This window comes from Schistocerca serialis, chromosome 9, assembly GCF_023864345.2.
Source record: "Schistocerca serialis cubense isolate TAMUIC-IGC-003099 chromosome 9, iqSchSeri2.2, whole genome shotgun sequence".
NCBI lineage: Eukaryota > Metazoa > Arthropoda > Insecta > Orthoptera > Acrididae > Schistocerca > Schistocerca serialis.
Genome location: NC_064646.1, coordinates 494,540,491 through 494,568,415, shown reverse-complemented (window position 1 = coordinate 494,568,415; position 27,925 = coordinate 494,540,491). Strand labels below are relative to the sequence as shown.

At 45.5% G+C, this 27,925-nt stretch overlaps 1 protein-coding gene across 1 annotated transcript in view; it reads left to right on the top strand.

The window, feature by feature from the left end:
* Positions 1-27,925, top strand: part of LOC126418917 (coagulation factor X) — a gene marked incomplete in the record, with an annotated part of 816,895 nt that overhangs the window by 706,871 nt on the left and 82,099 nt on the right. Inside the window, 2 exon segments of the mRNA XM_050085943.1 lie at positions 15,770-15,954; positions 24,128-24,264. Coding sequence (XP_049941900.1) covers positions 15,770-15,954; positions 24,128-24,264 — 322 coding nt within the window.

Below are 27,925 nucleotides of genomic sequence, written 5' to 3'. Positions count from 1 at the left end.
GAACCGAGTGTTGCCCTAAATACCACTCGATGATGGGCTACAGCTAGGCCTACTTTCGATCACGTGTCTTGTGGAAGAGAATAGATCCGTGCAGTCTGCAGCCTCTATCAGTGCATTAGTCACCTACTGGTCGATGGTCGCAGCGTGGGTACAACGCGTTTTGTCCTTTCCTCATTTTGTGGGGGCGTCAGCAAGAAATGGTTTCACAATGGTTTGAAACTACGTGCAAAATTAGTTGGAAGTCGCTAAGTGCTCTCATTCTTGAAAATTTGACACATATTGCTCGGAAAGTCCACGGGTGTACTGCCGGTCCAGTGTCCAGCGGGCACAATATTTCGGCGATCAGACATGTCGCCATCATCAGGTGCGCTGACGAAGTGAGCTCCTGACGCTCGCTCGCTGTAAAACACTGGCGACATATGCCAGGTGTAGAGGCAGCGGAGCTGCTGTTCCTGCGCTGACCTAGGGTGTTGGGAGTTGGAGCGACCTTGACGAGCTGTCCTCAGTGAGCGTCCCTGGCTATAGAGTTGCAACCGCTCCGCAGACGACAACTGCCGTGGAACATCGGCAGCTATACTACTAGCCATTAAAATTGCTACACCAAGAAGAAATCCAGATGTTAAACGGGTATTCATTGGACATATATATTATACTAGAACTGACATGTGATTACATTTTCACGCAATTTGGGTGCATAGATCCTGAGAAATCAGTACCCAGAACAACCACCACTAGCCGTAATAACGGCCTTGATACGCCTGGACATTGAGTCAAAGAGAGGTACAGCTGCCCATGCAGCTTCAGCATGATACCACAGTTCATCAAGAGTAGTGACTGGCGTATTGTGACGAGCCAGTTGCTCGGCCACCATTGACCAGACGTTTCCAATTGGTGAGAGGTCTGGAGAATGTGCTGGCCAGTTCAGCAGTCAAACATTTTCTGTATTCAGAAAGGCCGTACAGGACCTGCAACATGCGGTCGTGTATTATCCTGCTGAAATGTACGGTTTCGCAGGGATCGAATGAAGGGTAGAACCACGGGTCGTAACACATCTGAAATGTAGCGTCCACTGTTCAAAGTGCCGTCAATGTGAAGCAGAGGTGACCGAGATGTGTAACCGATGGCGCCCCATACCATCACGGCGGGTGATATGCCAGTATGGCGATGACGAATACAGGCTTCCAATGTGCGTTTACCGCGATGTCGCCAAACACGGATGCGACCATCATGATGCTGTAAACAGAACCTGGATTCATCCGAAAAAATGACGTCTTGCCATTCGTGCACCCAGGTTCGTCGTTGAGTACACCATCGCAGGCGCTCATGTCTGTGATGCAGCGTCAAGGGTAACCGCAGCCAGTCCATGCTGCTGCAAACGTCGCCGAACTGTTCGTGCAGATGGTTGTTGTCTTGCAAACGTCCGCATGTGTTGACTCAGGGATCGAGACGTGGCTGCAAGATCCGTTGCAGCCATGCGGATAATATGCCTGTCATCTCGACTGCTAGTGATAAGAGGCCGTTGGGATCCATCACGGCGTTCCGTATTACCCTCCTGAGCCCACCGATTCCATATTCTGCCAACAGTCATTGGATCTCGACCAACGCGAGCAGCAATATCGCGATACGATAAACCGCAATCGCGATAGGCTACAATCCGACCTTTATCAAAGTCGGAAACGTGATGGTACACATTTCTCGTCCTTACACGAGGCATCACATCAACGTTTCACCAGGCAACGCCGGTCAAGTGGTGTTTGTGTATGAGAAATCGGTTGGAAAGTTTTCTCATGTCAGCACGTTGTAGGTGTCGTTAACCTTGTGTGAATGCTCTGAAAAGCTAATCATTTGGATATCACAGTATCGTCTTCCTGTTGGTTAAATTTCGCCTCTGTAGCACGTCATCTTAGTGGTGTTGCAATTTTAATGGCCAGTAGTTTAGTTGCAGTGGCGGCGCAGCACGAGTTGTCGGCTGCTGCCGCGGCAGTGTGTCGGCGGCAGTCCGTTGCCCTGCAGCAGGGGTAACCCGTCCCGAGCGCCTGCGACGCCTGCGTGTGGCGGCATCCCGCGCGTTAGGCGTGGCGCTGGCGGTTGCCACCTGCCCAGGCGAAGCCGTGGACGGCGCAGACTGCTGCTGCCTCTCGCCAGCGGCCTGCTCCGAGGAGGGAGACGGTCCGCCCTCGGTGGCGGCTGCGAAGCTGGTGGACGGGTGCACTTTAAGAGAAGGAGCAGCCACGCCTCGTTGCTGGTTTCGGCCCCGTTTGAAGGCCGAACAGCCTCTCTAACTGGCAACTTGCGGCCGGGCGCAGTTGCAGCACGTCGGCTATTCTTCTCGGGTGAGCCCGCAGGATTTGCTCTCGTGCTGTCTCGCGCACTTTACGCAGCGGCGCTGTATGGTCCAGTCTCTGGCATGAGAAGCACTGCGGCCTCTAGCCTTTGGTCCGAAGCGGTTCCACCTCGACCTTCACGCAGCCGACCCGCTGCATCTAGGAAATCTTCCAGTTTTCCAGGTTGTCAACGGGGACAACCTGATACAGCAACATGTCTCGGTGGGTTCGAGGGGACTTCATGAGGCCGGTGGACCGGATGCGAAAGCCCACGTCCTCGAGCTCTCTCGGAGGTAGTCCGCACCTAACTTGAGGGGAAGGTGGCGGAATAGCACCTTCAGAAGTTTGAGCGGCTCGGAAGGGTGCGCGTAGCAGGGAGGCCATCAGCGCAGATGGTGTCCATCACCGCGCGGTACTCTGCATTGGTCGTCACTGTGAACTTGTAGAGGTCACGGCCGGCGACCTTGACAGTAGTGGACGTGGCCAACCTGTCAACTTTCGGCTGGAAATCCTCGAAGGCGCCGTCCCATTGGACGACGATAGGCGGTGGGGCCGGCGGCTTCTTCTTCGCCGTCCTCCGTCGCGTCTAGGCTGGCGCCCGCAAAAGTGTCGGTGGTCGGCAGCGGTTGCGTTTGCTGCAGCGCAGCAGCCCTGGCGGTGTGCCACCTGGGTGGGGCAACAGAGCCGTCCGCATCAGGATGCCGGGAGGCAGCAGGCGAACGATGGGGTCGCTGCCTCTTCGTTGTCGGTTTCGGCTTGGCGGTGCTCCGGGAGGAGCCCGCGACCGTCGTCACAGCCTCTGTGGTGGAGGCGCGGGAAGCCCCAGATGCCTTCTTCCGCGGCCTCGCGGGAGGAGTTGTCGGAATCGTCGTGCGTCACAGCCCGGCGCTTTCTGGGCGCGCGGGCATAGTCAGGGTCGACGTCGCGACGCTCTGCCTCGGCAATCGCCTCACAAGGGAACCTCCCCATCGCAGCCCCCTCAGATTTAATCATAAGTTGACACAGTGGATAGGCCTTGAAAAACTGAACACAGATCAATCGAGAAAACAGGAAGAAGTTGTGTGGAAGTATGAAAAAATAAGCAAAATATACAAACTGACTAGTCCATGCGCAAAGATAAGCAACATCAAGGATAGTGCGAGCTCAGGAGCGCCGTGCTCCCGTGGTTAGCGTGAGCAGCTGAGCAACGAGAGGTCCTTCGTTCAAGTCTTCCCTCGAGTAAAAAGTTTACTTTCTTTATTTTCGCAAAGTTATGATCTGTCCGTTCGTTCATTGACGTCTCTGTTCACTGTAATAAGTTTAGTATCTGTGTTTTGCGACCGCACCGCAAAACCGTGCGATTAGTAGACGAAAGAACGTGCCTCTCCAATGGGAACCGAAAACATTTGATCGCAAGGTCATAGGTCAACCGATTCATCCGTAGAAAAACACGTCTATACGACACTGGTGACGGTATGTGCGTCACATGACAGGAATATGTTCTCGACCCACCTAACTTGTGCACTTGGCGAATGGGTAAAAAGATTCTTCTACCTTGCCCGATTTAGGTTTTCTTGTGGATGTGATAATCACTCCCAAAAAAGTGATCGCATCGCACGAACGGACGTACAGATAATAATTGTCTGAAAATAAAAATTAAACTTTTCGTTCGAGGGAAGAATTGAACGAAGGACCTCTCGTTCCGCAGCTGCTGACGCTAACCACAGGACCACGGAGCTCCTGAGCTTACACTATCCTTGATGTTGTCTATCTTGCGCATGGACTACTCAGTTTGTATATTTTGCTTATTTTTTCATAGTTCCACACAACTTCTTCCAGTTTTCTCGATTGATCTGTGTTCAGTTTTTCAAGGCGTATCCACTGTGCCAACTTATAATTAAATCTGAGGGGGGTGCGATGGGAAGGTTCCCTTGTCAGCAAGATTTGCGTCCGGCAGTTCGATGGCTTCCATCGCGGTGGCCTCTGCAGCTGACTGTGCCCCCGTCCAGACCGCGGGGTTTCCCCCAGCGCAGGACGGAGCATCAACTAGCGCAGGCACGGGCTCTCCCTGTGTCTCTGCGGCCAGAGGGGCAACCGCGGGCACATCGACCTCTCGAATGGTCGAGTCCCGCGGCGCAACACCCGCCGAGGCCGCCGGGCCAGCAAACTCTCGCAATGCGACCGGCGAGGCTCTCGGTGGCACACCCGACTCTTGCTGCCTCGTGTTCGGTAGTGCAGCAGCCTTCCGAATATTACAGAAGGCGAGTATGACCGCTTCATCGTCTTCTCCGCCAAGGTAGGAGCCCCCGTGACCGAGCTTGTTCATAAGAATGAACGCTCGGTCACGAGAGTCCAAGTCAGAAGTAAAAGAGTCATCCTTGCCGTAGTCGGGAGTCGGTAGCCGGTTCGTCATAGGTGGGGGGCCGGAAGGGACCGCCACCGAGATCAGCTCAGTCGCCTGAGCTGGCCCCGACGGACGACACCCTTCGCATGGTAAGGCACCTCTCTCATCGACATCTCGAGCAGCACCGCGCGTAGTGAGCTCCTGAGGGCGGGCGGCCGTCTTAAATCCCCTCCCCTCGCGAGGCGTTCTCTCCGCGGTCCGCGCCCGTGCGTCAGCGGTCGCTGAGGCGCTGGCGTCGGCGTTTGTGGTGGCGTCGGTGTAATTGCCTCGTCCGCCCTAGTCGCCCGTTCGTTTCCTTTGCTGAGCGTCTTTTTAATTAGACTCAATGCTGGTTCCCACGCCCTGCTGACGTAGCCGCAATCTCGGTCGGTGAGTCCGTCCCTGGTACGAATTTCGATAGCCTCTCTAACGACGCTGTCCCAGTATTTACATGTCTATGCCAAGACCCTGGTATGTTGGTGGTCAATTTCGTGATTTTCGGACAAACAGTGCTCTGCGACCGTCGACTTGTTGGGGTACCCAAGTTGAGTGTGCCTCTGATGTTCTCGGCAACGATCTTCGATGGTGCGCACTGTCTGTCCAATATAAATCTTCCCACACTGACACGGAATCTGGTATATTCCGGCCTTCCGCAAACCGAGATCGTCTTTGACACTTCGCAATAATGCTCGTGTTTTATTTGGTGAGCAAAAGACAGTTCCTACTCGGTGTTTCCTCAATATTCGTCCTATTTTCCCCGACAGTGCGCCAGTATGCGGTACATAGGAAGTGGCTATCTCTTTCTTCCTGACTTCTTCCGTCTCCACACGTAATGTAGAGATGGAGTGGAGAGCGCGTCTGATCTGCGTTTCCGAGTACCCGTTTTTCCGGAATACAGTTTTGAGGTGTTCCAGCTCTTGGGGCAGACTCTCTGCGTCAGAGACGGTGCGCGTCCTGTGCAACAGTGTTTTCAGCACCCCATTCCTCTGCACACGATGGTGGCAGTTATCCGCTTGCAAATACTGGTCGGTGTGCGTTTTCTTCCTGTATACTCCGTGGCACAGGGTGCCATCCGCTCTTCTTGTGACTATGAGGTCCAGGAATGCTAATATTCCTTCTGCTTCGGTCTCCATAGTGAATTTGATGTTCGGATGTATGGATTTCAGGTGTGTAAGGAAGTCTAGGAGCTTGTGCCTTTCATGGGGCCAGATCACGAACGTGTCATCCACATAACGTAGAAAACAAGTAGTTTTCCATTTGGATGACGCCAAAGCCTTCTCCTCGAAGTACTCCATATAGAAATTCGCGACCACAGGCGAGAGTGGGCTCCCCATTGCGACTCCTGTTTGTTCATAGTATTCTCCATTAAAATGAAAATACGTGGAGGTCAGTACGTGCTTGAAAAGGTCGGTCGTCTTCTCGTCTGGACACACATATTATCTCAGTATATGCACACATTGAGTTACACTGCTTCGAGACGTACACACTGTGCTAAACGTCTAACGTGAGGTTACACCTCTTAATGAGTAGATTGTGACAGCATTTAAATTTTTGAATTCGGTCAGTAATAATACTGCAAATCAAAAATTTTTGTTGCCCCTGGAAGCCGTTAGATAGGCAGCCTGACATCCACCACGGACCACGAACTGGGTTAGCCGTTTAGTACTATAGAGTGTGATACACCTTCTCACGAAAAATATGGCAGCCCATTTACATAATTATCTATTTCGTTAATATTAGAAAACAAACTGTAACTCCACAAATGAGACTGACAGATGGCTGAGTAGGAATAGCTAGAGGACAAATGCAAAGCTGTACAAGGACGCATGATTAGGAAAATTGGAGAGACCTTTGGAGAAAATAGATGCAGCAGTTTGAAGATCAAGAGATCAAATGGCAGCACAGTGCCAAGGAAAGAAGTGAAAGCTGAAAGTTTGAACGAAAATATAAAGGGGAAGTGGATTTGGAGGCAATATTTTTAAAAGGAAAGAAGAAGTAAATAAAGATGAGATGGGAGATATAGTTGTGCAAGAAGAATTTGACAGAGCAGCGAAAGACCGAACTCAGAACAAGGTCCCTGTAGTAGATGACATTCGCTCAGTATTATTGGCATCTTTGGGAGAGCCAGCCATGATGAAACTATTCCACTTGGTGTACAACGTGCAGAAGGCAGGAGAAATACTCTCAGAACTTAAGAAGGATGTACCTCAAATTCCAAAGAAGGCATTTGGATATGATTATTACTGCTTCATCAGTTCATTCCAAAGAAGGCATTTGGATATGATTATTACTGGTTCATCAGTTCATTAAGTTATGGCTGAAAAATACTGTCACGATATGTTTGAAGAAGAATGGAAAAACGAAGAAACCGACCTCGGGGAAGAACAGTTTAGATTCTAGAAGAAATTAGAGACACGTGAAGCAATGCAGATCCTATGACTTAACTTAGACTAAAGAAAGTAAAACCCATGTTTATAACAGTCTTAGCTATAGAGAAAGCATTTGATAAACGTTGACTGGAACTCATTCTTTTAAATTCTGAATGTAGCAGGGATTAAATACAGGGAACTAAAGTTTATTTACAGATTGTAGAGAAATCAGACAGCAGTATATAACAATCGAAGGACATTAAGGGAAGCAGTATTTGAGAAGGTAACGGGGCCGGTTTGTAGTCTACACCTGATGTTATTTCATCTGTACATTGAGCAAGCAGTAAAGGAAAACAAGCAGAAATTTGGAGAGGGAATTAAATTTCAGGGAGAAGAAATAAAAACTTTGAGATTTGCCGACGGTAATTCCTTCAGAGACAGCAAGTGACTTGGAAGAGCAGTAAATGGTATGGATAGTGTTTTGTCAAGAGATTATAAGATAAGCATCAACAACAAAAGTAAAACAAAGGTAATCGAATGTAGTCAAATTAAAGCAGAAGATACTGAGAAAATTAGATTAGAGAACGAGACACTAAACTCAGTAGGTGAGTTCTGCTATTTGAACAGCAAATAAACTGATCACGGCCGATGTAAAGAGGATATTAAATCCAGACTGGCTATAGCAAGTAAAACATTTCTGAAAAAAAGGAATTTGTTAACGTCTAAAATAGATTCCAGTGTAAGGAATATCTTCTCAAGGTATGTGTGCGGAACGTCGCTTTGTATGGAAATGATAGACAAGACAGAAGCTTTTGAAATTTGGTACTACAGAAAAATTATGAACGTTAGGTAGATGGTTAGGCCGGGTAACTGATGATGAGATTCTCAATCGAATTTGGTGAAATAAATATATGGCATAACTTGATTAAAAGAAGGGATCGGTTCGTAGGACACATCCCGAGGCATAAAGTAGTCGTCAGTTTGGTAATGGCGGGGAGTGCGCGGAGCTTTAGTGGTACTGCGCTTCACAAAGAACTTGCAGAATTTCGTGAATAACTTTCCTGACCATGGCGTTGCAATAGGGGGTTACTTCGACTTGCGGGCTGTAGATCTGGGGAGTCACGCGATCAAAACTGGTGCCAGAGGGGAGGGCAAAGTAGAGGAGGGCGTCAATGATCAAAAGGCTGTGGTAGCATCTACGACTACGCGTATTACGAGGAATGTTAAGAAAGGTAGGAAAATATTTTTCTAAGGAAGAGTGGCAGGATACAAATTACAGGGTATCTGAGTAGTCAACAACAAATATTCAGTGCAAGGTACGAAGATGTGGAGCACAAATGGAAAAAATTCAAATGCATCTCCCAGTATGCGTTACGCAAGTACGTTCCGAGCGAGGCCGTGAAGGATGGCGAACACCCACCGTGGCTTAAGAGCCGTGTCACAAAACTGCTACGTAAACAAAGAGACCTCAATGACAGATTAAAGAGAATCCAAAACCTAGCTGACAAGCAAATGATAAACGAAGCGAAAATGATCGTAAGGAGAGCAATGAGGGAAGCGTTCAGTGACTGAAAGTAAAATTTTGTCATCAGATCTGACTAAAAACCGTAAGAGATTTTGGTATTATACAAAATCGGTAAGCGATTCTAAACGATCTTTTCTGTCAGTCAATGACCACACTGGTACCGAAACGGAAAATGACAAAGGGAATTCAGAAATACTGATTTCGGTCTTCTGAAACTGTTTCACGGCGGAAGATCGTGATACGGCCCCTGCTTTCAATCATCGTAAGAACTCCGAAATGTCAAATGTTGACGTAACTGATTGTGGTACAGAGAAACAAGTACAATCAGTTTGTAGTGGAAAGGCATCAGGACCAGATGAGATAGCTGCGAGATTCCATAGAGATTATGCGAAAGAACTTGCTCCCCTTCCAGCAGCAGTTTATCGTAAGTCGCTGGAGCAACGAAGGGTACCTAGCGACTGGGAAAAAGCGCAGGTCATTTCCGTTTTCAAGAAGGGTCGTAGGACACATGCACGTAATTATAGACCTATATCGTTGACGCCAGTCTGTGGCAAAATTATGGAACATGTTTTGTGCTCATGTTTACGATGTTTTTAGAGAATGAACCTCTTTTCTATAAAAATGAACGTGGATTCCGCGAACAGAGATCTTGCTAACTCAGCTCGCTGTGTTCTTCCATGAGGTCCACAGCGTTGCAGAAATCGGCCCTCAGGTTGATGCCGTGTTCCTTGACTTCAGGAAGGCATTTGTCACCGTCCCGCAGTACCATGAAATAAAATAATACGAGGTTAAGAGTATCGGAGCACATATGCGACTGGATTCAAGACTTCCCTACAGATAAAACTCAACACGTCGCTCTTAACGGAACAAAATCCGTAGAGGTAAAGGTAATTTGTGGAGTACCCCGAGAAAATATGATGGTGCAGCTACGGTTTACAATGCATATAAATGAGCTAGTAGGTAGTTCGCAGATGATGCGGTTGTCTACAACAAAGCATCAACACCAGAACACAGTAATTATTTGCAGAAGGACCTGCAGAGGATTTCTGGATGGTACACGATCAGGCAGCGGATCCTGAACGTAAATAAATGTAACACATTGCGCGTACATAGCAAAAGAAATCCGCTACTTTACAGCTACAATACTGATGAAAAAATGCTGGAAACCACAGTAAAATATCCAGAGCGACCTTAAGTGGAATGAACATATACACTGAAGCGCCAAAGAAACTGGTATAGGCATGCTTATTCGAATATAGTGATATGTAAACAGTCACAATACGACGCTGTGGTCGGCAACCCCTATGTAAGACAAGTGTCTGGCGCAGTTGGCAGATCGGTTACTGCTGCTACAACGGCAGGGTATCAAGATTTAAGTGAGTTTGAACGAGGTGTTATAGTCGGCGCACGAGCGATGGGACACAGCATCTCCGAGGTGGCGATGAAGTGGGGATTTTCCTGTACGACCATTTCACGAGTGTACCGTGAATATCAGGAATCCGGTAAAACATCAAATCTCCGATATCGCCGCGGCCGGAAAAAGCTCCTGCAACAACGGGATCAACGACGACTGAAGAAAATCGTTCAACGTGACAGAAGAGCAAATATTCCGCAAATTGTTGCAGATTTGAATGCTGGGCCATCAACAAGTATCAGCGTACGAACCATTCAACAAAACATGATCGATATGGACTTTCGGAGCGGAAGGCCCACTCGTGTACCCTCAATGACTTCATGACATCAAGCTTTAAGCCTCGCCTGGGCCCGTCAACACCGACATCGGGCCGTTGATGACCGTAAACATGTTGCCTGGTCGGACTAGTTTCGTTTGAAATTGTGTTGAGTGGATGGACGCGTACGGGTATAGAGACAACCTCATGAATGCATGGACCCTGCATGTCAGTAGGGGACTGTTCAATCTGGTGGAGGCTCTGTAATGGTGTGGAGCGTGTGCAATTGGAATTATATTGGACCCTTGATACGTCTAGATACGACTCTGGCATGTGACACGTAAGGAGCATCCTGTCTGATCAGCTGTATCCATTCATGTTCATTGCGCATTGGGCAATTCCAGCAGGACATTGCGACACCCAGCACGTCCAGAATTGATACATACTCGCTGCAGGAATAGTCTTCTGGGTTTAAACACTTCCGCTGGCTACCAAACTCCCCGGACATGAACATTATTCAGCGTATCTGGGATGCCTTGCAATGTGCTGTTCAGAAGAGATCTCCACCCCATCGTACTCTTACGGGTTTATGGACAGCTGTGCTGGATTCGTGGTGTAAATTCCCTCCAGCACTACTTCAGACATTAGTCGAGTCTCTGCCACGTCGTCTTTCGGCACTTCTGCGTGCTTTGCTCGTTCGACCGATTCTTGAGAACTGTTCATCAATATGGGATCCTTCTTTCGAGAAGAGTTACTATGTTCATAAATTTATATATCTATTGGATTTTATTATTTGTTAACAATGCGTGCTTCGTAATGAAAGAAACATTACACACCTACAAATTCCGGGCATTGCCAATAAGCTTCAATAACCAAGAAAAGAATTAAGCTGCCGGTCAACTGAGTGATAAAATTGTTGTGTTGGCAGAAGAGCCAACACCGAGTTACTAATGGAGGCCGAAATGCACGCGTTTTAGCTCACGCAGGCTGGCGTGAGGAGGGAACGACTATACTGACGTGAGGTCTGGAACATGACAAGGAATGAGAATTTAGAAAGCGGAAGAAATTAGTTTGATACTAAACTTTAATCCATTAATGATGAATGTCGCTCTTGACGGTACATGATTCACATTATTGTCTGTTCAGAATTCATTCTAATTACGAATATGGCGCCTTGCTAGGTCGTAGCAAGGCTCAAATGGCTCTGAGCAAACATCTGTGGTCATTCGTCCCCTAGAACTTAGAACTACTTAAACATAACTAACCTAAGGACAGCACACAACACCCAGTCATCACGAGGCAGAGAAAAATCCCTGACCCCGCCGGGAATCGAACCCGGGAACCCGGGCGCAGGATGCGAGAACGCTACCGCACGACCACGAGCTGCGGACAGGTCGTAGCAAATGACGTAGCTGAAGGCTATGCTAAACTATCGTCTCTGCAAATGAGAGCGTATGTAGGCAGTGAACCATCGCTAGCAAAGTCGGCTGTACAACTGGGGCGAGTGCTAGTGAGTCTCTCTAGACTAGACCGGCCGTGTGGCGGCGCTCGGTCTGTCATCACTGACAGTGGCGACACGCGGGTCCGACGTATACTAACGGACCGCGGCCGATTTAAAGGCTACCACCTAACAAGTGTGGTGTCTGGCGGTGACACCACAAAAATACACTCTGAGATAAAGAAAGAGGGCGACGCACTCCGAAGGAATTATTCAAATGAGACGGAAATCGGTAGATGTGACTACATGCACAGACAGACAAATGTTTACAATTTTAGAAACGCTGGACGGTTTATTCAACAGGAAGACCTTCGCAAATTGAACAAGTCAATAACGCTTAGGTCCACCTCTGCTCTTACGTAAGCTGTTATTCGGCTTCGCTTTGACTGACAGAGTTGCTGGATGTCGTCTCGAGCGATATCGCGCCAAATTCTGTCCAATTGGCGCGTTAGATCGTCAAAATCCTAATCCGGTTGTAAGACCCACCTCATAATGCTTCAAACGTTCTCATTTTCGGTGAGATTCGGCGACCTTGCTGGCCAAGGTAGGGTTCGGGAAGCACGAAGACTCTCGCCTATGTGGGCGGACACTATCTTATTGACATTGAAGCCCAAAATGGCTTGCAATGAAGGACAACAAGACAGGGCATAGAATATCGTCGACGTGCCGCTGGGCTGTAAAGGTACCGCAGATGACAACCGAAGGTTCTTGCTATGGAAAGAAATGTCATCCCATACCATCTCTCCTGGTTGTCCGACTGTGTAGCAGGTGACGGTCAAGTTTGTATCCCATCGCTGTCCGGCGCTTCTCTGGACGCGTCTTCGCTGGTCGTCTGGACTCAGTTCGAAACGAGACGCATCGCTGAAGGCAGTTCTACTCCAGTCAAAGAGATTCCAGGCCGAAGATTTGTCCAGAGACGCCCTGACCGTCGCCCGCCATATCGCCCGATGATGTTTTGTTTGGGGGGCGCTCAGCTGTTGAGTCATCAGCGCCTATACAAAGTCCCAATTTTTACACTATCCAATTTTTTACGCAGACCAATCTAGCCACTATTACGAACGATGATGATGATGATGATGAAATAATGAGGACAACACAAACACCCAGTCCCCCAATCCGGCCGGAAGTCGAACCCGGAACTCTGTGATCCAGAGGCAGCAACGCTAGCCACTAGACCACGAGCTGCGGACATATCGCCGGACATTCAGGGGTGATGGTCTGGTGTGCAATTTATTTTCATAGCAAGACCCCTTTTGTTGTCATCTGCGGCACCTTTGCAGTCCACAATATTGTACGTAACGTGTGTTGACCTTCATGGCAAGCCATCCTTGGGCTTACATTTCAGCAACATAATGCCGGCCACCCAAAGCGAGAGTCTCTATGCCCTGTCTTGGAACTTCCGATACACTACCTTGGCCACCAAGTTCGAGGAATGTTTCCCGAGCTGAGAACGTTTCGTGCATTATGGCGAGGATCCTCCAACCAGCCCGGTATTTTGACGATCTACCGCGCCAATTCGACAAAATTTGGCGCGATATCTTTCAGGATGACATCCAACAGCTTTGTCAGTCAATGCCAAGCCCAATAACTTGCTGCAGAATGGCCAGAGATGAACCAACGTTCAATCTGTGAAACTCTTTGCCTTGAATAAATCATCCAGTTTTTCTAAAATTGTAATCATTTGTTTTTCTCTTATGTAAATCGTATCTACCGATTTTCGTCGCATTCGAATAATTGCTACCTGGTGCGTCGTTTTTTTCGTCTTCGCATGTACTAAATGTGTAAGCGCTTCCATTAACAAGGATATCCGTGGCGAGAGTTCCGTCTCGGGAGTGTTATCTTCCTAAGGAACGAAAGTCACCCTCCCTGTTCCCAGGTGGCTATGTTTGCGCATCTTCATAAACCTCAAATGTATGTTGTCAGTCGGCTTTTATCTGAATATGTGACGTCAAGGCATGGCGTTAGCTATCCAGGCATTGGTCAGTGTGGCGTGACGGCAGCTGATTGATGGTTATCGACATAATTATGGCTTGGAGTTGGTGAATGATGATGACTTTGAAATAAGTGGTCTCTATCACTTAGCAGCCACAAGGGCCGCTGGATCTTTGTTCCCGTTATACGTCCCGAGGTTGCAGACGTGGCGGGTTCTAGACGTACGAAGGAAATATAAAAGTCCCTGGAGAAGGAGTGGGATTGAGCGATGTTAGTGAAGTACAGGACGTCCAACGCTCGCCACGAGGCTGTGTTCTGCAGCACTTGTAGCTCCTGTATCTTCCTGTGCAGTCAAAGTACATCTCACCAACTTTACAGAGTTAAATGTAATGTCCCCTTACCTTCCTGAACTGTGAATTGAAATCCAATTGCGTTCACTGGATGGGCAGTGAGCGTTAAGCAAAAAGCAATAAAATTTGTTTTTATACGCTCAAACATTTTTTAGCGTCAGGAAAAGACTTATTGGAGGAATACGGGGCTAACAGAAAATAACGTAAATGGTGGGAAAGCACAGAATCTAGAAATTTAAACACAGGTTTTACTATGTGAATATACGAAGGTAAGTCAATTATTACCGCAATTTAGTTATATTTTCGTTTATTTTGATAGTACTGTCGTTTTACGTTGATGACGCATGCCATGTTTATTTGTTGTTCTATCTTGGCAAATTTCAAGCTGATAGGTTAGTTTCGTTATGGCTGTCGTGCTGTTAATCATGGCTGCTCCGCTGTCTATTTCCACCAAAATAGAGAAACGTTCAGTGATCCGTTTTTTGTGGTCGGAAGGCGTATCAGGGGCCGAAATTCATGGAAGACTTTCAGTACAGTACAGTAACAGTGTTCTGCCAAAACGGAGTGTCTACGAATGGATTGAAAAATTCCGAAATGGTCGTACAAGTGTTACGCACGATGAAGGAGCCGGACGACCGTTTACCGCCATAAATGAAGAAACCATTGAGCGTTCACGTGAAATGATTCTCTTAGACAGACGATTAACTATTGACCAAGTGGCACATCGTCTGAAAATTAGTCACGGTTCTGCCTACGAAACCATCCACAACAGACTTGGGTTTCACAAAGTTTGTGCAAGATGGGTCCCAAAACAACTCACGCAGTTGCATAAACAAACGTGCATGGACATCTGCAAAAAACACTTGGATCGCTATGGTAACGAAGGGGACAACTTTTTAGACAGGATCAGTACTGATGACGAAACATAGACCCATCATTACGAGCAGGAGAGTAAATGGCAGACTACTGAATGGAAACATGCAAATTCGCTGTGCAAGAAAAAGTTCAAGACACAACCGTCCGCCGGAAAACAGAGGCTTACGGTGTTTTGGGACCCACAAGGTCCTGTACTGGAACATTATGGGGAAAGGGGCACAATAATAAACAGTGTACGTTACAGTGAGATGCTTACTGCCAGGCTAAAGCCTGCAATTCGAAGCAAACTCCGAGGATTGCTGTCAAAATGTGTTGTGTTGTTGCACGACAATGCCCGTCCGCATACTGCTGCCCACACTGTTGAAACGCTCCAGAAACTCAAATTTGAAGAACTAGATCATCCTCTATATATTCCCGATCTTGCCTGTTCTGACTATGACTTGTTTAGTCCACTGAAAGAGGCATTAAGGGGCCGTCGATTTGCCTCGGGCGAAGCAGTGAAAGAAGTGGTGCATTCCTGGCTCAACCGAGAACCTTCTTTTACGAGGACATCAGGAAGCAATTACAACGATGGACCAAGAGCATTGCAACACAAGGAGACTGTGTCGAAAAATGATGTTCATGTAAGTTTCGTATTTGATTACAATAAAATTTTATAACTGCTATGCGGATAATAATTAAGCTACCCTCGTATATATGATCAGCAGATAACAATGTTTTCATGTCACATGTAAATATATCGCCCCCTACGGGCACGAAAACCCGCAGGTGCTCCTGAATGTTGTTCAGGACTCTTCTAATATTGTGCAGACGTGGTGAGTGGCGGAGAGTGTGAATGCTGAGCCGTTGGTCGGTGTCCGCAGGTTTCGACGCGGCCGCAGGCGGGGCGCGGGGGGCGTCGGCGGCCGAGGCCGGGGGCGGAGGGGGCGGCGTCCACGGTGTTCGTGGTGCGCGTGACGCGCGGCCTGCGCGGCTACAACAGCCGCCTGTTCGGCCGCTGGAGCCGCTGGTCCGACTGCTCAGACTCGTGCACCACGCACCGCACTAGGTAACTCCACTCTACACTGCACTACACTACACTACACTAACATCGGTGGTAACGAGGGAGGTGGCGCAGTGGTTAGGACACTGGACTCGCATTCGGAAGGATGACGATTCAAACCCACGGCCTGCCGTCCTGATTTAGGTTTTCCGCGTTTTCCCTAAATCGCTTCTGGCAAATATCTGGATGGTTGCTTTGAAAGGGCACGGTCGATTTCCTTCCCCATCCTTCCCCAGTCCAATGGGACCGATGACCTCGCCGTTTGGTTCCCTCCCCCAAACAAATCAACCAGCCAACCAGATGGCCCGCACCGTCGTGCCTCACAAACACCAACAGCTACCACCAGTGTACATGTCGCTACGCCGTGAAGCATCCCCCACAGAATCAGTGAAACGTGATAGCAGTCTAAAGTCAAAAGGCAGGATTAGACACTTTGAAATATCTCACTGCAATTTTCCTTTGGAAAAAGAGCAGAGTTTGCTGTCTTCTAATAAACTTGAACAACACCTCCAGGGTACCTAGCTAGTCTTCCAACCCCGTGTGTCCTACGACTTCCTAAATAATCGATTAACTAATTGGGACGAGACTCGGAATTTCCTGCCATGAGACATTTCTCTGACGGACTTGGTAGCAGCACAAGTCCTTTGCGAATTGCTGTATGTGGAGGGCTACGTTCACCAATTCGAATGAAGAGATCGTGTTACCTCGTGTCCCTTTTGGATTCCTTCACTGCCGGACACAGATCCTAAGATGGATTCAATGAACAGTGAATATTGGAATGGCTCTGAGCACTATGGGACTCAACTGCTGTGGTCATAAGTCCCCTAGAACTTAGAACTACTTAAACCTAACTAACCTAAGGACAGCACACAACACCCAGCCATCACGAGGCAGAGAAAATCCCTGACCCCGCCGGGAATCGAACCCGGGAACCCGGGCGTGGGAAGCGAGAACGCTACCGCACGACCACGAGATGCGGGCGAATATTGGAATGGTTAGTGGGAGCATCTCAACACTACTACAATGAAGATCTCAAAATAAAGGGCCGCCACTTCATTTTTTTATTGTTGTCAATCTCAAAATCAGAAAAAATGAATCTTTGTAATAATAATCTATTTGAGAACGAGTCTAATAGTAATGTTTGTGTCAAAGAAAGCTGATTCTAGTTATGACTTATCGAACACCATGGAAACCTACGAAACTATGTGCACACATTTTTAATGGCAGTACGGGATCGTGCGTTTCCAGAGGCTATTTCAGACTTAAGTTCACTTTTGAGAATCTGGAATAACCACTCGTACCAACGACGTGTGTCCTTTCTAGACCAGTGGTTTCCAGTTCTCTGTGACAGCTACCCATGAGTGCTGTTAAACAATAACTAGTACTCCCACCTCCTCCCCCCACTTTCAACATTTTCATTTTTTAAATGTCGAAAGATAAATGATATTCAGTTTTTGCAGTAGTTTTATTAAACAAGGAACTGATGTGAGAATTGGTACTGCTTGTTCTGAACAACCTTTTCTTACAGACTGATGAAGCAATTCTCAGTCCATCGCAAGTGCTTGTCTGGATGGGCAGTCTTGGCGTTTTTGCCGTGAATAGCACTCAGGGGATGACTTAATTCTGTTCACTGATGTAGCCACCTGTTAAGAGAAGTGCTCAAGCGGCTGGGACTGCTTGTGCTGTTGCTTCCCACTGGACCAGTCGTGAGCATGTGGCGACTCAACCCGACAAATTGGTGGCTGCTCAAATTTATTGGCCACTACGGCATCTGAATCATAATGGTCTAGAGCACTACGTGATGAAATGATCGAACTTACTGTTTCAAAATCTGTTCTGTAAGTTTGACATCAGTTACATTGTACATGATCGCATCACACCACATAACTTCTGAATATAAAGCACCACAAGCACATTTGAAAGTGCATTTCCTCATCATACCCTGAAAATCTGTTACCCACTCACAATAAGTTTGTTCTGACTGTTTTTTGCAAAGAAAGAATTGGTCATAGAATGAAGGCTTTCATGACCACATGACATAGCTGCTGCTAAACCTTTTGGGATGTGAGGTCGTGGTCCAAGAAACACTTCTGTTCCTGACGTTTCATCCAGGACTGCACTGGACATACTCTGCTGAGTCTTGCCAACTGACCAGTCGGATGCCCGAGGGTGACATTTTCCACAGTATATATGTCGCTCCCGGACATCCAACAGGTCAGTTGGCAAGACTCAGCAGAGTATGTCCAGTGCAGTCCTGGATGAAACGTCAGGAACAGAAGAGTTTCTTGGACCACGACCTCACATCCCAAAAGGTTTAACAGCAGCTATGTCATGCGGTCGTGAAAGCCTTCATTCTATGACCAATTCTTTCACTGCAAGAAACAGTCAGAACAAACTTATCACGAGTGGGTAACAGATTTTCAGGGTATGATGAGCAAATACAAATTCAAAAGTGCTTTTGGTGCTTTATATTCAGATGTTGTCTTGGATGATGCGAACATGTACAATGTAACTGATGTCAAACTTAGAGAACCGATTTTGAAACAGTCAGATATACTTTAGAACATATGTTGCTCTCAGATGTCCAGCCGGTCAGTTCAAATGACTCTGAGCGCTATGGGACTCAACTTCTGAGGTCATCAGTCCCCTGGAACTTAGAACTACTTAAACCTAACTAACCTAGGGACATCACACATATCCATGCCTGAGGCAGGATTCAAACCTGCGACCGCAGCGGTCTCGCAGTTCCAGACTGTAGTGCCTAGAACTGCTCGGCCACTCCGGCCGGCCAACCGGTCAGCAAGACTCAGCAGAGGAGCACCTCTGAAGATGTCCAGCACAGTCCTGGACGAAACATCAGGAACAGTAAAGAATTGGTACCGAGTTGGCACTACATTCAGTTGTTGATCATAATATTTAGTTAGAGAATCTACAACCTGATCATAGGAAAGTTCACTTGGAGTGGTGTTAGGGAACAATTTCTGAATGAGGCAAAAGACTGCACTTCCTATCGTTGACAAAAAGTAATGCAGTTGCACAGTACCTGACACTTTGTGATGTGGCCGTCATATTGTTGTGACCACTCAAGCCATTCCTCTTCTTTTTTATTAAACTGGCAAAAAGGTGGTGTGGCACTCAGAACTATGATTGCTGCATGTTGCTCGGCATTTGCTGCTTGGTTTTCCAGTAACTGCTGTACCATGTTTAGAAGGGTTTCAATCTGCTGCATCTGAAACTAAAACATCTGTGGTAGCTGTGTAACATCTACCACTTACATCTGAGGTGCCTGAAGATGAAGTGGGACAGGTGGGTTGCTCATTGTGGATTAGGCAAATGCAGTAAACAGACAATGCAGACAATAAAAATAAGCACACAAGCAAAGAAAATTTCTGCAATGCCCACCTGAAAACACTGAACAGAAAAAACACAATAAGAGACACAGTTAAAACAGGTAAACACACATCTACAAAGAAAATACAAGGTAGAATGAAGGCACCAGCAAAACACAAAATCCCACAACAAAAACAGAGACAGTCAGTGGTATCTGACAGCTCAGGGTTCGAACGTAAACAGATTGTCACTATGTGATTCATTCACCTCATAACCAATGTTGTTGTTGTCTAGGAATCCTGCATACTTGGTTCACTAGAAAAACAATCAAACAATCCATATTAATGAGTCTTATTCCAAATAGAGAAGATACAATACTTAGCTTTTGATAGATGTGTTGCAAGCACAGGGCAACATACAGAATAATCAGTCTTCTTCAATATAAACAAATACAAGTCTGAGCTACATAGAGATAGCTAACGGAGTGACTAACATTGAAGCTGCTATCAAAGTGGGTGGCACCTGTTGGGTGTGGCGCTTATGTTGCTTGTCACACAGTCGTCCTGGAGGGAGGTCAGTCAGCGTGTGATTGGCTGACTTCTTCTCATAGCCTTCTCTTCCCTGTTGTTCCCATCTGACGTGCTGGCACTGACTTTATGCCATTACAGGTCATGGGTGCCTGAGTAGATTCCTCCACCGGGACTTTCATTTTATCATGTCAAGCCCTGAAATGAGATCATCCTTCCCTATCGTGATATTTCCCTATGCCAAACAGGGTGGCATTCCCATGCCCTTATAACATTTTCTACCTTTTTCCCGTGCACTATGACATCCCCAAAATAACTCCTACCACAGTGTTCCATCCTGTGTAACTCTTCTCAATGTAAAATCTGCCCTTTAAAACAATCTGCTGCCTCTACAATGGTCTCAACAATGGCAAAAAAACATTAAACACAAGGCCACGTGAGAAATTGCTCATGTCATTTACTGCCTGACAGGTTTTCATCAAATAGCTTTTTACATAGAAAAGACTACTACCATACTGGCAGAATATATGATCAGACAAGGACATACTGCCTGCCTTGAGACACCCTGCACCCAGTAGTGAAACATGCACCACAGCATGACTTGCAGGACCACATATTCCATTTCAGTCCTGTCACACAGCACCACTTTATGTGAATTGCTGGGGTGGTAACATTTCACCATTATATCCCCTGAAACACCACCCTCCTGAACTCGACCTATATTACAGTCCAGTTAATCAGTCTTCTTCCTTCATCCAGTCATTTTTTATTTATGTTTCTCCATCATTACTGTGCCTCAGTTTTCTTTGATTATGATGCTTTATTTGTTTTAAACTCTCCACTCCTGATTTTGTTTTTTCCCCATATTCATTTGTATTTACCAATATACTCCTGTTTATCCACTCTGAAATGAAACTGTTACAGTACATACAGATGAACACTCTTTGCCCTGTCATCTGTTGCTGCTTTCACTTTTTGCCCTCATTGCTTGATGGTCAAGGAAGGTGTCTCCAGATTTGGGTTCTTCATTGCCTGCCTGCACATCACTGGCCTCCTCTGACTATTCTTCGTTTTCTGTTCAGTTGAAGGAACTCCATTTTGCTGGAAACTGGTAGAACACTATCTATTTTTACGTATGTGAATTGGTTGTTCTAGGAGTTCTGTCTTTTGGAGGTAAGTACTGCACAACACATCTGTGTCTGTGAAATTAGTGAAATTATGAATGAAATTTTCCTTTTCAGAGAGTCAGCTGGCTCAAATACATATTATATTATTAATTAAAAAACTGACATGCTGATAGCAGACACAAACATTAATTATGTTCTGCTAAATGAAACACTGTGTGTGTGATAGTGTATGGTGTCCCACTGGATGTCAAGCTAAAATGGACTCAACATATCAATTATAGCTAAAATAATATAGAACTTCAGTTCACTATGCTCTGCACTTATGATTGTTTATCATTTTGTTACCTTGAGGACAGATATGTTTAAATGCCTTTTGTCTTACACAATTATCTTCTGGCACAGTGCAGCTAAAGTACATAAAACATTTTTTCAGCAAAAGCAAGCATGAAGAATATTGTGTAAACTGGATAACAACCTGTCTTGCAGACTTGGCATTGTAGTTCCTATATTTCTTATACTCATTTCTCTGTATGTTTGTTCCTTAGTCATATACTCGGAGGGGGGGAAGGGGGGGATAGAGAGAGAGAGAGAGAGAGAGAGAGAGAGAGAGAGAGAGAGAGAGAGAGAGAGAGAGAGAGAGAGAGAGACCACATGAAGGAATGATCCATGTGGGATGGAAATCGGTAGATGTGATGTATTTGTACGTACAAATAAGTGATTAAGTTTCAGAAAAATTGGATGATTTATTTGAAAGGAAGAGCTTCACAGATTGAATAAGTCAATAACACATTGGTTCACCTCTGGGCTGCAGGAAATTATTTGACTTGGCATTGATTGATAGAGTCATTGTATGTCCTCCTGAGGGATATCATCCCAAATTGTGTCCAGTTGGTGCATTAGATCATCAAACTCCTGAGCCTGTTGTCCATAGTACTCCAAACATTTTCAATTGGGAGAAGATTTGGTGAACTTGCTCGCCAAGTTGGTGTTAGGTAAGTCTGAAGACAAGCAGTGAAACCTCCTGCCCTGTGCAGTCAAGACATTGTATTGCTGAAATATAAGTATAGGGTAGCTTCCCACGAAGGGCATAGAATATAGTCAATGTACTGCTGTGCTGTAAGGGTGCCACAGATGACAAGCCAAGTGGTCCACCTATTGAAAGAAATGGGACCCCATACTATCATTCCTGGTTGTCAGGCCATATAGTGGGTGACAGTCCGGTTGGTATACCACCACTGTATGGGGTATCTCCAGACACATCTTCAATGGTCACTGGAGTTCAGTTTTAAGTGGGACTCATCACTGAAGGCAGTTCTATTCCAGTCAGTGAGATTCTACGCCGAAGACCTGTCTGGATATTCCTGGACAGCAGTGGGATACCAGCCTTACTGTCGCCTGACTTATGGCCCGACATCTAGGAGCAATGGTCTGGGGTGCCATTTCTTTTTGTAGCATGGATCCATTTGGTTGTCATCCATGGTACTCTTTCAGCAAAGGGGGACATCAAACATATTCTGTGCTCCATTTTGTTGCCATTTGCCCCAGCTTGCATTTCAGCAAGATAATTCCTTGCCCGCACACGATGAGAGTTTCTACTGCTTGTCTTCATCCTTGGCCAGCAAGTTCACTGAATCTCTCCTCAACTGAGAACATTTGCAGCATTATGGGCAACCAGCTTGGGAGTTTGATGATCTATTGCACCAGATGGACGGAATTTGAGATGATATCTCTCAGGAGGACATCCAACAAATCTATCTATCAATACCAAGTCAAATAACTGTTTCCATACAGCCTACAAGTGTACCAATGTGTTACTGACTTGCTCAATTTGTGAAACTCTTTCTCTTGAAGATATCATCCAATTTTTCTGAAATTTTTTAAATGTCACTGTCTTGTTTTCATTTGACAGAATCTTGTTTTGCAATCAGAATTTTGGCATTAAGCCAGTTTCAGGCACAAGATTTTGACTTATAGGTTTATGTTAGGTAGAGATAACAATGTACAATGCCAAAATCTATGCTTTATAAAATGGCTTAATTTCAAAATTGCAATATTACGTTGTTATATCTGCCTAATGTAAACCTGTATGTCAAAATCTTATGCTTGAATATGGCTTAATGCCAATATTGCAGTTGTAAAATAATGTTCTAACAGGTGGAAGGAAGATGATGACTTTAAATATTTATAGAACCTGTGTACGCATATCACAAGAAAGTAATTAACAGAAGTTTTAATCATTTATTTGTTTGTACATGCACATCACATCTGCCAGTTTTTGTCCCATTCAGATAATTTCTCTCCTTTTTCTCTTAGAGTATATTTATTGCTAATGGTGAAAATTATATCATGCTGAACTGTTGTTTAGGCACCCACAATACATTAAACAAAAGTAATTTTCATTTGCACTTTGCTTCCTTGTCTAGTGTTCAGAGTTTATTTCTGTATTCTGATGCAAAGCAGTACTGCATTGTCACATTAGGAAAAAAAAGAAAAATCAGAAAATAGAAACTCAGCAAATTCAAATAGAAGTAAAAATATTTCTCATAAAATTATCTGATAATTCAGATTCAACAATTGACAACTGTTGTTAGTCATGTGACAATTAGTGATGTTCACTGTACTTGTGCCACTATTCTTACAGTACTTTTTTTAATAAGTCCCAGTGTTACTGTATTTATATTAAGGTACCAGCAGGAGAGAAATAGGAACTATTAACAGAGTAAGCAACAACTTCTTTCAGGTTGGCAGCTTCCCTGATAGTTTCTAATAATGTTAAAATGAGATTGAGCTAGCAAAAATAATTTGCAGCTGTTTAGTGACTATTAGATAATTATTAATGCAGTTTATAATTGCTGGTTTTCTCTTTCAATGCATACACTGATGTACTCCACATCCCTGAAGTTTCTCTTTCATGGTCTCTGCAAAACAGAATGAACAAATGGAGAAAATTTAAATAATATGTATAAAATCTTCCTGTCAATCTGCAATTTGGCAAGCATGTATTACAACATTTGATTGTCAAATATACTTTCATATCAAAAGGAATTTTTATATAAAATGAATACAGTTGCACATAATGCTACTTGATAATTTGTCAAGAACACAATTTTTTTCATTTTATAAATCAAATAATTTTGATTTTTTAGTGTCTTTCACTTAAACTTAACACTTATACAAGTGCCTTACCCTGTAAAGGTGGTGCAAAAGGCCTCCTATGTGTGGTGCCGATATTGTCCGGGAGGAGGCCTACTGCTACATGGAGAACAGTAGCTGCCAGCGCTGGATCCAGAGGCATATCTGGAGGCAGGTGCCCGATGCAGAATCTTCACAAGGTCAGCTGACTTATTTCCTAATTCTGTACATCACTGAAAGGTCACAATGGCCAGAGACAGTGGCCATGTATGCGATGTTGTGCATGTGTGAATGTATGTGTGTTTTCTACCTCAGAAGAAGGCTTTGTGGTCAAAAGCTCAAATGTTTAGCAGTTTTTTTGGTGGGCCTATGTTTCCTCTATATGCTGAATAGCAATCTATCCTTTCCATAATATTGTCATTAATACTATATTTGGACATTCTCTAGGGGGAAACAGTCTCACTCGAGGGCAGTTGTTACATGAAAAATAGTCTTTACAATTTTTGACATATGGTTTATTTCTGCAGTGTTTATTTATGTGCTCTTTCCCCTAAGATTAAAATGCTTGACTGCTAGTTTCCATAAAAATCTTTGACCCTGTACAATGTGAATGAATCTAATAAGCAATAAATTTTCTGCCTTTGTAATACACTCTTACTGTGTTTACAGAAATATGTCATTTACTATACAAATTAATATACTTCCTCAGTGAAAAACATTGGAATACACTAACTATTTACACAAGTCTCTCCCCCTCCCTCTCCCCTGCACCACCCTCCCATCCCCCACCCCTCTCCATCCATCTCTCCCTCCACCATCCCATCCACCTATCCCTCACGATTTCCCTCGCCCTTCCTCTCACCTCATTCTCACTTTCTCCCTCACTCTCTCACTTTCACACCCTCTCCTTCTTTTGTATACACATCTCCCTACACACACACACACACACACACACACACACACACACACACACACACACACACACACACACACACACACAGAGAGAGAGAGAGAGAGAGAGAGAGAGAGAGAGAGAGAGAGAGAGAGCTGTCTTTCGGCACTGAGGCTCTACTGGCATGAGCAAGAGTGTTGCCTGGGTTGGGTGATGTGTATACTGCAAAGGTATGGTGCAAGAAGGGGGAGGAGTAGCAGGATGGGGTGTTATGAGATGCTATAGAGCTGCCTGTGGGTGGGTGCAAGGTTGTAGCGGGACAGCATTGAGACGTGAGAGGACACTGTGCTGGAGAATGGGGGGAGGGGAGGGGAGGAAGGGAGGCAGAGAAAGGTAAAGGAGTTTGCAATGAGGAGGGTGAGATAGAAAATGTGTGTGAAGCTGTAGTGGAAGCAGGGAAGGGGGGGATAGAGGCAGGTGGCAGACAGGAAGTAGCCAAGGGAGAAGCCACAGGGTTATGAGAAAAATGATATGTTTCAGGGTGTGTACCCACCTGTGCAGTTCAGAAAATCTGTTGTTGGTAGGAGGGTCCAGAGAAATCAGAGCTTGAACAGAAATATTTAAGTTTTCACTTTTCCCACCTGCTGTTAGAGAGTGGTATACCAGATAAATAGTCTGAAGGTGGTTAGAAGAATTCTCTGCCAGACACTTAGTGTAAATTGCAGAGTAGTCATGTAATGTTTTTGCTTAATTGAAGCCAGTTGCCAAGAAAGAATTTGCTAATGGAAAGTCCTGTAAAATATAAATAACAGGATGCCTAAAGATAACAACTGACCATAAAGTCAAGGCATTGACAGATGCATAAAGCACACCATTGCAGAGTGCAGATTCATTCTGGAAACATCTCTTAGTTTGTGGCTAAGCTATGTCTCTACAACATCCTTTCTTCCAGGAGGCCTAGTTATGCTGAGGTACTCCTGTGAAGTTTGCAAGCTATGGGATGAGGTGCTGGATGAAGTAAAGCTGTGAGGGTAGGTGGTGGGTTGTGCAGAGATACCTTGGTTGATAGAGCAATTGCCTGCATAAGGCAAAGGTCCCAGGTTTAATTTCCAGTCTAGGACACAATCTTAATCTATCAGGAAAAAAATGGTTCAAATGGCTCTAAGCACTATGGGACTTAATATCTTAGGTCCTGAGTCCCCTAGACTACTTAAACCTAACTAACCTAAGGACATCACACACATCCCGAGGCAGGATTCGAACCTGCGACCATAGCAGCAGTGCGGTTCTGGACAAGCACCCAGAACCGCTCAGCCACTGTGGCTTGCAGTCTACCAGGAAGTTTTGAGATTGTAAATCTTGCTAGTGCATGACATCCTTCAGAGCTAACTGCAGAAAAAAGAACTAGCACACCAAACACCACCATTATACTGTGTAATAGTGCCTCTGGCCTTGACAATGGCCTCAGTTTGTCAAGAAAGAGAACTAACAAATTTCTTCAGATATCTCATATCCATTTGAAATTGCACATTGCAGCTACAAAGTTGCACACACAGTGATTACTGCATTTCACTCACAATGCTAAATAGTTCCAGACATTTTCTATGGGATTAAGACTGAATGACTTAGCAGGCTAGTCAAACTTCAATATGGTGCATAGTGCTCCTTAAAGCAGGAACATAAGTGTACAGCCCTGTGGAATCAGCTGTTGTCATCTTAGAAGATGTGAGTGTCCATAGCATACTAGTCATGAAGACGTAGAAGAAAGTACAACACTTGAGCACCAAAAATGTTGAAATAAACATTCTCATACACGTTTGTGTTTACCTGACGGAGTGTACCCAAGTCACAGTACGAAAAAAAAAATCCCCAAAGAATCTCAAACACTTCTGGCCTGAACTACAACATCCACGCACCTAATTAAATGACTCATTGGGTTGTTGGTGCATGCAACATGTCACTTCTTTTGAAAATAGTCAGACAGTGACTTCCCATCAACTACTGTCAAATTTCTGTTTTGTTTTGCCCACTGAAGACATGCATCTTTATATGTTGCGGTGAGCAATGGCCTTTTTTGATATGCACTATAAGGTTCACTGCCTTTAGTTACCCTCACAATATTCACTTGGAGGGTGGTTGAGGTGGGCCTGAATTCATATTTTTATGGCATCTTTTATGACTAGTGTTCTTACGCTGCATTACAGGGCTGTAAGAGGTACATCTTCCCTTGTAGACACATGGGACAGTCTGTGTTGATACACCAACAGATTGGGCAACTTCATTCACAAAGTGGTAACGGACATGTCCAAACATAATAGCTTCTTTCTGCCATTCTGTCACATCTCCCATGTCAACCCATCTTACTGTGCCAATACCATACCACCAACTGTCACATGCACAACACTTTACGTCCATGACAACCAGCTACCATTTCTACACCAGCTACAATGCTCTGAAGATCAGAGGAGGTGCTTTAAGAGCAGTTCCTATGTATGAAGTACAGAAAATCTGGTATTCAAGAGTAGTGAGGATCCAGATAATACAGATTATCAGGCAGTCATTGATATTGACTGTGCTGTGCACAGCAGCATGCCCAGTCACTTGGTGGCCATCTCTGCTTTCAGCCACAGTTTGGTTGCGGCCATTCATTTGGCTGGAAAACTCATTGGCTGCAATAACCACATAAAAAGTTGTGTGGTTGTTTCAGTGGAGCTGGTATATGACATGACAGATTCATAGGCTCTCTAATGATTGAATACCACAGCAACCTCCCCCTGTGGGTCCAGGGGTTAGAATGGGCCCAAAGTATCCCTGCCCGTCGTAAAAGGTGACTAAAAGGGGTCACACTTTTCGGCCCTGTAAGTTCAGGTCCCATTTTATGGTTTGACCAGCCATTTTCCAAATTCTACAGAAGTGCAAGCCATATGGGAAAGGATGCCTTACGTGGTGCATGAGTTATCCATAGTGCC